Source organism: Leopardus geoffroyi, chromosome C2, assembly GCF_018350155.1.
Source record: "Leopardus geoffroyi isolate Oge1 chromosome C2, O.geoffroyi_Oge1_pat1.0, whole genome shotgun sequence".
NCBI classification, from domain to species: domain Eukaryota; kingdom Metazoa; phylum Chordata; class Mammalia; order Carnivora; family Felidae; genus Leopardus; species Leopardus geoffroyi.
Genome location: NC_059333.1, coordinates 131,244,113 through 131,256,458, shown reverse-complemented (window position 1 = coordinate 131,256,458; position 12,346 = coordinate 131,244,113). Strand labels below are relative to the sequence as shown.

Genomic DNA, 12,346 nt, shown 5'->3' with positions numbered 1-12,346 from the left:
AACCTTCTCCAGACACTCTGATTATACATCACCTATCACATCCCGTCATGGCTATAGTATTATTTATACCATTTGTTGTTTAAATTTATGTTTCACTTAGTTAGACAGTGAATTCTAGGTTGTGGGTATGAGAATGGTTTAAAGAATGTCTTTTCCCACCATCTAATGCATAACAAGCATGCAGCAAAGATTTGTGAATGAATGATGAGTGGAGAATGAACAAATACAAGAATGAGCTAATGGGTGTATAAATGGGCTGAGTACTATTCATAGGTGAAAGTGAATGAGATACGCCAGGATATAAGCTGCCTAAGACTTTAAGGAATTGCTTGAGACATTGGTTTACCTTTTTCAGCCTAATGCCTATAAGCAAGTGTTTGAAAAAGTGGTGCCACCTCTAAAAATCCCCTGTTCTCTAGTTGTGCTCTAGGAAAATGGAATCCTTTGTGCATATATTTATTAATGTGATGTGTTTTTTTGACTTAAAGATATGGTTGGAGGGAGATCAGAAAAATATGGTGAGGTTGGAAAGGACACCCCCCCACCCTTTTTGATGGGTGGAAACTAAGGAACTTTTTCTGTATATACAAGACTAACATGGCTTATGGTTGGGTAAAAATTGTGAGATACAATAGAAAGAACACAGACGGGAGTCAGACTCCCATGTAACCGACATGGAAATGAATCCTCAGTTTTACAATTTACTAGCAGGATATGTTGGCCAAGAAAGCTGCTTTACAGACCTCCCACTACAGGGAATGTAACTGACCAAGGGCCCCAGCCACTGTGCCCTGAAATACATCTCTGCACTTGCACCAAGGCCAGGCTTCCCATGGGCTGCTCCCAGCCAGTGCCTGCATGTGTAGGGGATATTAAGGCAGGCATGGGAGACATGAAACTTTTCTGCTGGTCAATATTGGCCCCAGGACTCCCTGATGGCTTCGCTGACCCTTCCTTAGACTGAATGGCATTCTAGGACACTGCCACCTGCTCTTCTCTCCCTCTCTCCCTCTCTCCTTTAGTTATGGTAAGACTTGCATTGCGGTCTGCAAACTTCCTCCCTATGTTCCCTACACAAGCATTTTCCTAATAAAATCCTTGGGTATTTAAGCCTGTCTTGGTGTCTGTTTCTTGGATTATCTGGACTAACACATGGAATGACCTTAAGTTATTTCATCTTTGAATCTGTTTCCTCATCTGCAAAGCAAAAGTTAATAATGCCTGTTACATGGGAGCTGTAAGAATGATCAAATGTGATAACGCATGAAAAGCTCTAGGGGTGCCTAGGTGGCTCAGTTGGTTAAGCATCTGACTCTTGATTTCAGCTCAGATCATGATCTCTCGGTTTGTGAGATGGAGCCCCAAGTTGGTCTCTGTGCTGACAGCATGGAGACTGCTTGGGATTTTTTCAGTCCCCCTCTCTCTGCCCCTCCCCACCCCTCACATGCACTCTCTCTCTGTCTCAAAATAAATAAACTTAAAAAAAAAAAAGCTCTTAACACTGTTCCTGGAAAACATAGGTGCTTAACGAAAGTCACTTTTCCTCCCTTTCATGTCTTCTTTTTTCTTATGAAATGTCCCTAACAATGGGCTTAAACCGTATTTATCTGTGCACATTGACCTGTGACATTTGGGAACAAATGAAGCCTAGGTGTAACAAAATTGTCTTCTTTTAATTATAGTCCCTCCCACTTCTCATGAACTGCTTCTAAAATTTGGGGAAAGTCTTACTTTGCAGACCTCTGTGAAATCTTTGATCTGTCTAATAATGTGGGAAAGGGAGAAAACAGCTTCAGGGGAAAATCTGATTAAACTTTGTATGTTAGCCTTATTACTTTCTTCAGTTAGGTTAACACCCAGCACTTTACCTTGTCATCCAATTTCCGTGCATTGAATGCAAGTTCAACGTAGTCATCATTGCCAGATAATTCTTCAGCAATCACCTAAAGGAAAAAATTTTCACATATTTTCAAGTGTTTTCCAGAAGCTGTTGAAGTCATTGTTCTACTCCAAGGATCCCAGATTAAGAGAAGTATTTAAATATTTAAAATTAAGAAGGAGATTAAATATTTTTGAGATGAGTGAAGGAAAAAGATCTCTAAGATGTCTTAAAGTAAAGATGGCAAGATGAGGGGTTGTTCTCCTGGGAAAGAACAAAGGTAAATCTCATACCTGGATTTAATATCCCAAAACTTCTCTGGGACTGTGGGCTTTGCAAGTGAGCCTTTGGATTCATGGCTTTTTAGAGCAACAATGGGGTCTTCAAAGACCCTTTGAATCATTTGTATGGAATTGAACCAAGAAGTTAAAAAAAAAAAAACTTTGACATGAATGTATCATTTAAAATATTCAAGCAACAAACTCAGGTAAGTGCTTGTGAGAATGGTCATAACTTAAATCACAGGGAATCCTTTTGAATTTTTCCCTTAAAAAATGGCTTAAAATTTTTGAAAAGGGAATCAGTCACTTTCAAGTTAAAAAGGAATGTTCAAAGGAACTCAGGAGGTTTGCCTCCTGGCAATTTACCTCCCTAGCAATTCAGATTCTCCTGGTAAGTCATTCTACCTTTTCTTTTTCTTTTGTCCCCACAACTAAATGATGAGAACACTTTCTCTACCTTTCTCAAGGGCTCTAAAACAAGATGCCAAAGTTTCAAATACTAGAGTACTTTGAAAATGTAAGGTTTTATTTAGAAATACTTCCAGTATTGCCCAATTGAACACTATGTGATGACAGAAATGTTCTGTAATCTGCACTGTCCAATACAGTAACTGATAGCCATGCGTAATTATTTTTTTATTAATTTTTTAAAAATTACAGCTGTTTCACATAACATGTTATATTACTTGCAGGTGTATAGTACAATGATACAACAGTTCTATATATTACTTGGTGTTCATCATGATAACTGCTCTTTAATCCCCCTCACCTATTTCACCCATCCCCACACCCCCTCCCCTCTGGTAACCATCAGTTCTCTATAGTTAAGAATCTATTTCTTATTTTGTCTCTCTCTCCTTTAAAAAAAAATCTTTTCCTTTGCTTGTTTTGTTTCTTAAAGTCCATATATAAGTAAGATCATATGGTATTTACCTTTCTCTGATTGGCTTATTTCATTCAACATTATACTCTCTAGCTCCATCCATGTTCTTGCCAATGGCAAGATTTCATTCTTTTTATGGCTGAATAATATTCCATTGTATATATAGATACCACATCTTCTTTATCCATTCATCTATGGATGAATACTTTAGCTGTTTCCATATCTTGGCTATTGTAAATAATGCAGCAATAAACATAGGGATGCTTGTATCCCTTCAAATTAGTGTTTTTGTATTCTTTGGGTAAATACCCAGTAGTGCAATTACTGGATCATAGGGTAGTTCCATTTTTTTTTATTTTTAATTTTTTTTAATTTTTTTTTCAACGTTTATTTATTTTCGGGACAGAGAGAGACAGAGCATGAACGGGGGAGGGGCAGAGAGAGAGGGAGACACAGAATCGGAAACAGGCTCCAGGCTCTGAGCCATCAGCCCAGAGCCTGACGCGGGGCTCGAACTCACGGACCGCGAGATCGTGACCTGGCTGAAGTCGGACGCTAAACCGACTGCGCCACCCAGGCGCCCCAGTAGTTCCATTTTTAACTTTTTGAGGAACCCCTATACTCTTCTACAGTGGCTACACAAGCTTGCATTCCCACCAACAATGCATGAGGCTTCTCTCCACATCCTAACACTTGTTTCTTGTGTTTTTGATTTTAGCCATTCTGACATGTATGAGGTGATATCTCATTGTAGTTTTGATTTGCATTTCCCTGATGATGAGTGACATTGGGCATCTTTTCATGTGTCTGTTGGTCATTTGTATGTCCTCTCTGGAGAACTGTTTGTTCATGTACTCTGCCTATTTTTAATTGGATTATTTGTTTTTAGGGTGTTGAGTTGTATAAGTTCTTTATATATTTTGGATACTAACCGTTTATCAGAGATGTCATTTGCAAATATCTTCTCCCATTCATTAGAATGTCTTTTAGTTTTGTTGATTATTTCCTTTGCTGTGTAGAAGCATTTTATTTTGATGTAGTCTCGTTTATTTTTGCTTTTGTTTCCCTTGACTCAGGAGAAATATCTAGAAAAAAGTTGCTATGTCCAATGTTGGATAAATTACTGCCTATTCTCTTTTAGGATTATTAGTTTTAGGTCTTACATTTAGGTCCTTAATCTGTTTTGAATTTATTTTTCTGTATGGTGTAAGCCAGTGGTCCAGTTTCATTCTTTTGTGTGTAGCCATCCAATTTCCCCAACACCATTTGTCTAAGAGGCCATCTTTTTTCTCATTGCATATGCTTTCTTCCTTTGTCAAAGATTAATTGACCATATAAACGTGGGTATATTTCTGGTCTTTCTATTCTATTGCATTGCTCTATGTGACTATTTTTATGCCAATACCATACTGTTCTGATTACTAAAGCTTTGTAGTATAACTTGAAATCTGGAATTGTGACACCTCCACCTTTGTCTTTCTTTTTCAAGATTTTTTTGGCTATTTGGGGTCTTCCATGGTTCCATAGGAATTTTAGGATTGTTTATTCTAGTTCTGTGAAAAATGTTGGTATTTTGATGGGATTGCATTGAATGTGCTGATTGCTTTAGGTAGTATAGATATTTTAACAATATTTATTCTTCTGATTCATGACATTGGAGTATCTTTCCACTCGTTTGTGTCATGTTCAATTTCTTTCATCAATATTTCATAGTTTTCAGAGTACAGGTCTTTCACCTCCTTAGCTAAGTTTATTCCTAGGTATTTGGTTATCTTTGGTGCAATACTAAATAGGATTGCTTTCTTAATTTCTCTTTCTGTTGTTTTATTTCTGTATATAAAACTGCCATGGATTTCTGTACATTAATTTTGTATCCTGCAATCTTACTCAATTCATTGATCAGTTCTAGTAGCTTTTTGGTGGAGTGTTTAGGGTTTTCTTTATAGAGTATCACGTCATCTGCAAATAGTAGAAGTTTTACTTCTTCCTTACCAATTTGGATGCCTTTTATTCATTCCTCTTGTCTGACTGGTGTGGCTAGGACTTCCAGTGCTATGTTAAATAACTGGTGAGAGTGGACATGATTGTTGGATTGTACTGTTTATGACTCTAAAGTGTCCTTTTTTGTCCCTTGTTATAGCCTTTATTTTAAAATCTATTTTTTCCAATATAAGTATTGCTACCCTGGCTTTCATTTTACTTCCACTTACATGATAAATGTTTCTCCATCCTTTCACTTTGAATCTGTATGTGTCTTTAGGTATGAAATAAATCTCTTGTAGGCAGAATATAGATGGGTCTCTCTCTCTCTTTTTTTAAATCTATTCTGTCACTCTATGTCTTTTGATTGGAGTATTTGGTACATCTACATTCAAAGTAATTATTGCCATTTTGTTACTTTTTTTGTGGTTGTTTTTATAGTTCCTCTCTATTCCTTTATTCTCTTGTTCTTTATCTCATGATTAGTTTTCTCTAGTAAAATACTTGGATTCCTTACTTTTTATTTTTTTGCATATCTATTACTGTTTTTTGATTTGTGGTTACCATTCAGTTTATATATAACATCTTCGGCGTATAGCAGTCTATATCACGCTAATGGTCCCTTAATTTTGAACTCATTATTCATTCTTTTCCCCTCCACATTTCAGATATTTGGTACCACATTTTATATCCTTTTATCTTGTGCTTCTCTTGACTGATTTTTACAGACACACTTAATTTTTCGGCTTTTGTGCTATTTTTCTTACTCTTACTTATGGGTTTTATTTTGCACTCACAGAATCCCCCTTAACATTTCTTGTAAGGCTGGTTTAGTGGTCATGAATTCTTTTAATTTTTATTTGTCTGGGAAACTCTTTATCTCTCCTATTCTGAATGGTAGCCTTGCTAGATAGAGTATTCCTGGCTGCAAAATTTTCCCTTTCAGCACTTTGAATATATTATGCTACTCCCTTCTGGTCTACAACGTTTCTGCTGAAAAATCAGCTGATAGCCTTATGGTGTTTCTTTCATATGTAACTGTCTTTTCTTGGAACCTTTAAAATTCTTTCTTTATCCCTATTTTTTTCCATTTTAATTACTATGTGTCTTGGTGTGGACCTCCTTGGCTTGAGTTTGTTGGGGGATCTCCGTGCCTCCTGAATCTCTGTTTCCCTCCCCAGATTCATAGCCACATGTAAATATTGGCTATGATATATATGAACACTTGATACATGGTTAGTGTAAGGTATGGATATTTTCTTTTATTTAATTTTGAATAGTTTTATTTAAGTTTAAATAATCACATGTGGTTAATGGCCACTAAAAACGATAACATAAATCCAAACTATTACATTAAAGAGGAGGGCTAAATGCTGGGTTCTCTGGTCCTTAGGCAACAAATCTAACCTTGGACTAACCATTATCAGAGCAGATTTTTAATTCTCAAAAAAATGAGAAGCAGGGATAGGTAGTTTGATCATTTGAAAACCCCAGACAATTCTATATTCTTAATGTCATTGACAACTCCATTTTTGTCCTCCACTAAAACCTATATATTAACTGCAGAAGTGCTTAATAAAAGTGAATGACCTCACTTTCAAATCCTTATTCTATTCCTTTTTCCTAGGGGTGGAAGGGTCAAAATTATATGGGCAAGAAGGATAACTAAGAAAAAAGGAACAAGAAGGATGGGGGTGACTTGGACAGCTGGGCAGTTGTGGCATCAACCCCAATGGGCAGAGAGTCTGCTTCTCACTGCAGGTTTGGACCAGCAAGCGCCGTCTAAGCACCAAGACAGAGAGCTGCTAAGGGAGGGCTTACCGTGATGGAGGATTTCCCTGCTGTGTTCCCATGCTTCAACAAGGATTTAGACAGTTTTCTCTGGGAAACAATCTGCACAAAAGAAAACAAAAGGTGAAGATATTATTTATATGAATGTTTGTCTACTTTTTAGTTTTTCCTTTACAAAATTCTGCATTCACAACTCTACTTGAAATTATAACACTGTATCTGTTTATTTTCTAAGATTTTTCCATAAGCCTCTCCTAAATACAGGTTCTTCTTTCTTTCTTCTTATGGCATGTGATGTAAGAGAGTGAGGGCATAAGAAATTACAGATGATTCAGTTAATTCAGAGGTGACTTAATTGTTTCTGAAACGTTTACCACCAAATTAGATAGAAAATGTTGGATATGCATTTTATGATAAAGCAGATAAAGTTTCAGAATGATCTCAAACTAGCACTAAAACCTCTGCGCAAAGTGGGTGATGGGCTACAGGGAGGAAAAGAAACTCAAGGTCTAAATATACATCTTCTGTATCTATAATCTCTAGAGTTCTGTTTTTAATACATTCTTTAGGAAGCTATAAAGTCAGTCATTAGGAAACTGATGCTCAGAAAACCACTAGGAGTCATTGGAGTCCTCTTCGTAATTCAGTATCAATGCACAACATGTGATGACAACCAAAGTTGCCATTATATTGGGAGCTATTTTTAGCAGAACGTGTCACATCCCCCTCTTACTTCCTTTTTTTGAAAAAAAAAAAAAAAAGTATGGCAAGGCATTGAAGACCTGATGGATATGGAACCCATGATTCCCAAAAGAGAAGAGGTTTAAAAGAATCAAATGAAAGCTGTGCTTTTGCTAAGGGAGAACAAAGTCATACTTTGTGGTAAGCAGCTCTACCTAAGACGGCTCCCAACAGTCCTATTCATGCCATTGTGCAACTCTCTCTCTTTGAGCGTGGGATAGATCTAATAACTTGCTTCTAATGAATAGAATACCACAAAAGTGATGGAGTATCCCTTCTGAGATTAGGTTACAAAATGAATGTCACTTCCTTCTTGATCATCATCTCTTATTCTTCTCAGAGCCCTGGCCCTGGGGGGAGCAAGTTACTATGTTGTGAGTAGCCCTACAGAACAGCCCATGTAGCAAGGAATTGATGTTTCCAGTCAACAGCCAGTAAGAACCAGAAGTCTGCCAAGAGGCCCATGATGAGCTTGAAGCAGGTCCTCCCCTAAGTTGAGCCTTGAGATACCTGCACCTTGACAGCAGCCTTGTGAGAGACCCTGATCCAGAGGACACAGCCACACTCTTCCCTGATTCTGTGAGATTAATGCTTGTTTCAGCTGTCAAGTTTTAGGATAATTTTTTATGTAGCAACAGGGAACAACATACATATACACATTATTTACAGAATAAGAAAGGAGATCACTATAAAAAGCAAGGAGACAAACCCATTCTCTGACATCCTTAGATATTTTTGTCTCTGTCTTAGAGCAATGAAAATACTGAGTGTGCTTGTGTTAAATAAAAAAAAATTCATAGAACTTTCCTAAGCCAAGCAGATTTAAAGATCCTGATTCTTGGGGCTCCTGGGTGGTTCAGTCAGTTAAGTGTCCAACTCTTGACTTTGGCTCAGGTCATGATCTCATGGTTCGTGGATTTGAGCCCCACATTGGTCTCTGTGCTGACAGTGTGGAGCCTGCTTGGGATTCTTTCTCTCCCTCTCTCTCTACCCTCCCTTGCTCAATCTCTCTCTCTCTCTCAAAATAAATAAATAAATAAATAAATAAATAAAAATATCCTGATTCTCAACTGACTATGATTTGAAGAGGAAAGAGTATTTCTTTAAGAAACCATCTGGTGCTTGATGGTGATGATGATGATGATGGTGATGATGATGACCGCAATGGGAGCTCCCATTTTAAGGAGAACACATTCCCCAAATATTTACTTACCCTTCATTGTGTTCAGGTTTGGAGCAGAAAATAGATTGAAGTAGGTTGAAGAAGAGATGAAGAGGGAAGGAAATGGGGCAAACATATGAACACAAATCTTTCAGTAAATTTGGTGATAAAGTGAGGCAGAGAGATAGAATAGAATCTTCAGGAAATGAGAAATTGATTAAGGTTTCTGTTTTAGTGGTCACTTTATTGCTAATTTTATATGATTACAAATTTGGGATTGTTAGTTTCCTTTTCTACATGAGGAAAATAGGACACAGAGAGTTTAAGTAACTTTTCCAAGGACACAGTCCTTAGAGTTAGTGTGGCAGGGATTTGAACATGGCTCTGACTTCAGAAACTGATGTCAAGCCGTAGCTGGTAAGTAAATTCATGAAACAGGTTCAGAAAATTTTCACTCCTGGATTTTCACTTTATGTGTTTGCTTTTAAGCCCTTGATCTCGTATTTGTGAACTTAACCCTCAATATGTAAACATGAAGAAGATTGTAAAGAAATAATCAAGTTAGGGGCACCTGGGTGGCTCAGGTGGTTAAGCGTCTGACTTCCACTCAGGTCATGATCTCGCGGTTTGTGAGTTCAAGCCCCGCATCAGGCTCTGTGCTGACAGCTCAGAGCCTGGAGCCTGCTTCAGATTCTGTGTCTCCCTCTCTCTCTCTCTGCCCCTCCCCGCCTTGTGCTTTCTCTCTCTCTCTTTCTCTCTCTCTCTGTGTGTCTCAAAAATAAATACACATTAAAAAAAAAGAAATAACCAACTTAAACCTTAAGAATGAAGTAATCTGAAGACACTGGCCTTGGTTAAGGGGGGTGTAGCATAATGATTAAGAACATAGGTTGTTGTTTTTTTTTAATTCACAGCTGGCTATCAATAAAATGATGTGAAAAAAATTTCAGATGATATAGAATTAGCATTCCTTCTTATAGTTACTTCTAAATCTAAATTCCTCATCTTTTTCACTCTACTCATTAAGAAGGTTCCAGTGGTTCATAGCCAAAATTATCTCCTCTCCCTCTGTCATTCACAGCTTATCACTTGTTTGAGAAAAGCTACAATTTCCTAGAAAAATGTAGACATCATTCTTGAACTTGAGATGAACCAAAACACAGAGGAAACACAGGGAAACAAACAGCAAAGGGACATTAGAAAGACTTTATAGTTTCTCTCCAGGGGGTTTTCAGCAAGGAGGAATAGTGGAAACACACGAATAATTTACAAAACAAGGGTCACTGGTAAGTAGCAGCCAGGCCAACATCTGACTAAAGAAAGGCAACATATCTTTTACTAAATAAATTTGGCCTCAGAAATACTTCTGTCCAGGTGCGCCTGGGTGGCTTGGCCAGTTGAGCATCAGACTTCAGCTCAGGTCATGATCTCACAGTTCGTGGGTTTGAGCCCTGCGTCGGGCTCTGTGCTGACTGCTCAGAGCCTGGGGTCTGCTTCGGATTCTGTGTCTCCCTCTCTCTGCCCCTCCCCTGGCTCACACTCTGTCTCTCTCTCTCTCTCAAAAATAAATAAAATAAATAAATAAATAAAAAGAAATACTCCATTCTCATTGTTTCATCCACATTGGTGTCCTACCCCTATGGCTCAAAGTGACCCCACCACCCCTTCAGCACTGTAATAACACACTCATTGGGTTACCGGGTATGGGTATGGGCACACTGTCTTTACAAATTCTGTCTTCCAAGATCCACATTTTCATTCCTCAAGTGAGACCAAGGGAGACTTAACTTACAAGAACTTGGATGGTCACATTCTCTTCCCTCACTCTTTTCTAGAAATGCCAACATTCTCATTTGTTGGGTGTAAAGAAAATGCTACTATGTTACAGCTCTTACCTTTTGCAAGTACTAGGAAGATAAGCAGTATCCTCAGAAATATTCCTTCTTAATAAGTGGGCATTTGGGTATACAAATGGCTAATCAAACAAGCAATGAAACAAACTTAATTTTACAGCCCCCAGGCCTCTATCTCAGCTCCAAAGAATGAGTAATAATTAGGGATTCAAACCTTTCATTGTAATAATGATCAACAAACAATGATGTTGCCATTCTTAGGACTGTTGGGCAAAAGTGGTAGGGATGTCCAGCTGGGTCAGTGTTCTATAGAAAAAAACCCTATTCATTGCAAATCTCACTTTTCATGTAGGTTTCCTGAAGCAACTGCATCAGGCTTAGAAAGGCCTTAAGTCTTGTCAGAGGACATCTAAGGCCAACAAACAGCCAGCTCTGCCTGGCAAGAGGATGCACTTGGTAGAAGTCCTCTAATTTAAGTAAAATGCTTGATAGAGAATTTAAAGCAATGATCACAAGGAATATTCACTGGACTTGAGAAAAGACTGGAAGACATGAGTGAGGCCCTTAATGCAGAGATAAAGAATAACACAGCAGAGATAAAAGCCTCAATAAATGAAATGAGAAACATGCTTGATGTAATGAATAGTAGGATTAAACAAGCAGAGGAATGAATTAGTGACCTAGAAGAGAGAGTAATGGAAAGTAATCAGGCTGAACAAAAGAGAGAAAAGAATTATTAAAAAAAAAACAACAACAAGAATAGACTTAGAGAACTCAGTGACTCCATCAAACATAATAACATTCATATTCTAGAAGTCTCAAAAGAAGAAGAGAGTGAAAAGGCGGCAGAAAATTTATTTAAAGAAACAATAGCTGAAAACTTCCTTAATCTGTAGAAGGAAACAGATATCCAGATCCAGGAGGCACAAAGAACTCCCATAAAAATAAACAAAAGCAGACCCACACCAATACATATTGTAATTAAATTTGAAAAGTACAGTGATAAAGAAAAAAATGTAAAAGCAACAAGACAAAAGAAATCAGTAACTTATAAAGGAAAACCCATAAGGCTAGCAGGATTTTCCAGTAGAAATTTGGCAGGCCAGAAGAAAGTGGCACGACATATTCAAAGTGCTGAAGGGGAAAGATCTGCAGCCAAGGATACTCTATCCAGCAAGGCTATCATTCAGAATAGAAGGAGAGATAAAGAGTTTCCCAGAAAAACAAAAACTAACAGAATTTGTGACCACTAAACCAGCCCTGCAAGAAACATTAAAGAGGACTCTTTTTTTTTTTTAAGTTTATTTATTTATTTTGAGAGAGACAGAGATAGTGCAAATTGGGGAGGGGCAGAGAGGAGGAGGAGGAGGAGAGAGAGAATCTCAGCCAGTCTCTGCACTGTCAGCTGAAACCAAGAGTCAGTCACTTAACTGACTGAGCCACTCAGGCACCCCTAAAGGGGATTCTTTGAGTGGAAAGTAGAGAACATAAGTGACCATACAAAGGTAGGAAACACAAGAGCTGTAAACAGGAATATTTCTGTAAAAAAATCAGTCAAGCAACTCACAAAAAAGTATATAAAATATAATATGTATCTAAAATGTGGAAAGGAGAGGAGAAAGAATGGGTTGAAACTTAAATGACCATCAACTTAATATTAACTGCTATTTGCAGAAGAGCTTATATACAAGCATAATGGCAAGCATGTATCAAAAACCACCAATAAATACACAAAGAATAAAGAGAAAGAAATCCAAATATATCACTAAAGAAAAT

The 12,346-nt window shown here is 37.6% G+C and overlaps 1 protein-coding gene across 3 annotated transcripts in view; it reads right to left on the bottom strand.

Annotated features, from left to right (window-relative positions):
* Positions 1 to 12,346, bottom strand: part of CPNE4 (copine 4) — a 495,629-nt gene that overhangs the window by 126,838 nt on the left and 356,445 nt on the right. For all 3 annotated transcript variants that reach the window (XM_045503637.1, XM_045503636.1, XM_045503638.1), the window contains 2 exons: positions 6,845 to 6,916; positions 1,869 to 1,943 (listed from right to left, as the gene is read on the bottom strand). In XM_045503637.1, the coding sequence (XP_045359593.1) occupies positions 1,869 to 1,943; positions 6,845 to 6,916 (147 nt within the window). The remainder of the gene's footprint in view (positions 1 to 1,868; positions 1,944 to 6,844; positions 6,917 to 12,346) is intronic.